Genomic DNA, 3017 nt, shown 5'->3' with positions numbered 1-3017 from the left:
CATAGGTTGGAAAATCATGTAAAGTTTCCAACTTTATGTCCATGCATGCTAAAAAGAAACCCTAAGGCTCAAGATGGGCTTAATAAAGGACTTATTGCATGAATGGGACCTAGAACTTAGTAAATCTTGCAACTTTAAGCCAAAAGAGTCTATAAAATCAGATCTAACATAATAACCCCTGGAACACTCAACTTCTTGGACAACCCACCTATGAGCCCAAAATCGAGATAAAACCCCAAAACAAAGAGATCTAAACGATAACAAAGCAAGGTATAAACTTGATACCTCAAAGAGATTGCAACAAGTGAGGAGATTCTGGATCTAAGTCTTCCCTCCTAGCTATACGCCTTCAACATCAAAGCTTCTTCAAATGAGTACAAAAAGATCAACAGTCAAGGCCCTCCATAAGCTCACACACTCACAAAGGAAGATGATACACACTATTAGGGTTTCTGGGAAGATGAGGCTGGTAAGGATGCTAGCCAAGGGACTTAAGGTCTTTAAATAGGGTACAACACCCTAAAAATTAGAGTTTCCTTCTCAGCCACTAACTTGCCGAGTTGAGACACCTTGACTCGCCGAGTTGGTTCATTAATTTTCGCGGCCAAAGCCCTCTCCAAACGCCGAGTTGAAGCTTCCAACTCGCTGAGTCCCAAAGGAAATATCAAAAATTGGAGAAATAAACTTATACTGGAACCAAGCATTACAACTCTCCCAAAATTGAATCAGACTTCGTCCTTGAAGTCCGCTGCCTCGAACAATCCTGGGTAATGCTCCCTTATCTCCTACTCGGGATCCCAAGTCCACTCCGACCCCTTACGGTGCTGCCACCGCACCTTCACTGGTTCCACAAGCTTGTTCCTCAAGATTTTTGTCTTCCAATCTAATATTGCCATGAGTCTCTCAACATAATTCAGGCGGTTATCCACCTGAATATGCTCCAAAGGAATAACTGCAATCTCATCTGATACACACTTCTGGATCTGGGACACATGGAAGGTGTTATGGATCTGATTGAGCTCAACTGAAAGATCCAACTGATAAGCAACTCTACCAACTCGAGCGGAAATCCTGAATGATCCAATGTATCGGGGCCCCAGCTTGCCCCTCTTCCGAAATCGAATGAAACCCTTCCAAGGTGACACTTTAAGAGACACTAAATCACCCACTTGGAACTCAAATTCTGATCTACGTTGGCCAACATAGTTCTCTTGACGGCTCTGTGCAACCCTCAGTCTATCACGTACCTGCTGAATCAACTCATTGGTCTTAAGCACTACTTCGGTGCTTCCCATAACTCAATGTCCAACCTCACCCCAACAAACTAGAGTCCTACACCTCCGACCATACACCATCTCAAACGGGGGTCGGTCAATACTAGCATGATAACTATTGTTGTATGAGAACTTTGCTAGTGGAAGGTGCGTATCCCAACTCCCTTCAAAGTCTAATACACATGTCTGAAGCATACCCTCGATCATCTAAATCATCCGCTCACTCTGGCCATCGGTCTGGGGTGGAAAGCAATGCTGAAATGCAATTGAGTACCCAAATCCTCAAAGAACTTCCTCCAGAACCTAGAGGTGAAATGAAAATCACGGTTCAAGACCACCGTTATCGGCACCCCGCGCAGGACCACCACCTCCCGCACATAAATATTTGCTAATTTATCAGCGGAGATTATCTTGGGAATCAGAATAAAATGGGCACTTTTAGTCAACGTGTCCACTATAACCCAAATGGAATCCACACCTCGCGTCGTCCTAGGTAACTTCATGATAAAATCCATAGTGATCTCTTCCCATTTCCACATGGGAATAGGTAGCACCTGGACCTTGCCGTGAGGCCTCTGATGTTCGGGTTTGAACTTCCTGCAGGTCAAACACCGCTCAACAAACCACGCAACCTATCGCTTCATGCATGAACACCAATAGCTCAACCTCAGGTCTCGGTACATCTTTGTGACCCCCGGATGAATAGAAAACTTGGACTTGTGTGCCTCCTCTAAGATCCCTTGCCTCACACCCCCGAATGTCGGAACCCAAACTCTACCACACCGAGTTAATAACCCCCAGCTATCTCAAATAAACAAAGGAATTTGCCCCCGAATCCGCTCAATTTTCCAATTCTCCTGTGACAACCTGAAATTTCTATCTTGTAAAGCCATTCAATACAATCAAAAGTCAGACTAGTTTCTGCTATCTTTTAGCATTATTAAGGGTCTGTTTGGGTGTTCTAAGCCTAGTACATTCAAGGATTGGGTGTTAGGAAGTATCTACTAGAGTGCATTGTGCAGTATTCACGACGGAAAACTCCATCATATGGAGTTTACGGCCGTAAACAAGAGCTTACGGTTGTAAGCTCTTGTTTAGCCGTGAACTAGTCCTATAAGAAGGATATTCCTTCATTATTCTTCACTTCTCACACTTCCAAGTCAAGAACACTCAATTCTCTCTCAAGTGTCATCAAGAACACCAATAACACACACTATTCTTTGGGCCGCAAACACCCTTTCTAGCTTCCAAATCATAAGTATCCTTTCCATATACTTGTTATTCATTAGAAGCACACTGTAACATCCCGAGTTTAGGAGTGCAAGTTCAGGGTTCAAAGTGTAAATGTGAAAGAGCAACTAGGCGAGTCCATGGGTGGACTCGGCGAGTAGGGTCGCGATTCTGGTCGCGTGTTAAGTGGCCAACTCGGCGAGTCGGCGGCTGGACTTGACGAGTTGGTGCTGTGTGGAGAAAACCCTAATTTCGGGGGATGAGCCCTATATAAAGGACATTATATGTAACATCCGGATATCCAGGTATGGGAATTTGAGTATTTTTATATTGGGGAAATGAGGAGACTCGGCGAGTTGACGCCTCAACTCGTCGAGTAGGATCGCGTTTTGGGGACCAGTTTAATGAAGGGACTCGACGAGTCGGGTATTTGGACTGGCCGAGTCGGCGCTGTCAAGGAAAACCCTAATTGTCTGGGTTTGGGACCTATTTAAAGGCCCTTATGGCCTTCAG

The 3017-nt window shown here is 44.7% G+C and overlaps 1 protein-coding gene across 1 annotated transcript; it reads right to left on the bottom strand.

Moving 5' to 3' along the window:
- Window positions 1-785: 785 nt before the first annotated feature.
- Window positions 786-1295, bottom strand: LOC145095140 (uncharacterized). The gene has a single exon (XM_079033070.1). The coding sequence runs from the start codon at window positions 1293-1295 to the stop codon at window positions 786-788; it is 510 nt and encodes a 169-aa protein (XP_078889196.1).
- Between the last annotated feature and the right edge of the window lie 1722 nt (window positions 1296-3017).

Source organism: Lactuca serriola, chromosome 3 (genome assembly GCF_051521515.1).
Source record: "Lactuca serriola cultivar US96UC23 chromosome 3, Lser_US96UC23_V15, whole genome shotgun sequence".
Classification (NCBI taxonomy): domain Eukaryota; kingdom Viridiplantae; phylum Streptophyta; class Magnoliopsida; order Asterales; family Asteraceae; genus Lactuca; species Lactuca serriola.
Note: the sequence above shows the minus strand (reverse complement) of the source record. Positions and strands in the feature narration are given on the sequence as shown.

Bases quoted from the DNA above. Each gene is read 5' to 3' on its own strand.
- LOC145095140 (XM_079033070.1), bottom strand. From the start codon at position 1,295: ATGGGAAGCACCGAAGTAGTGCTTAAGACCAATGAGTTGATTCAGCAG.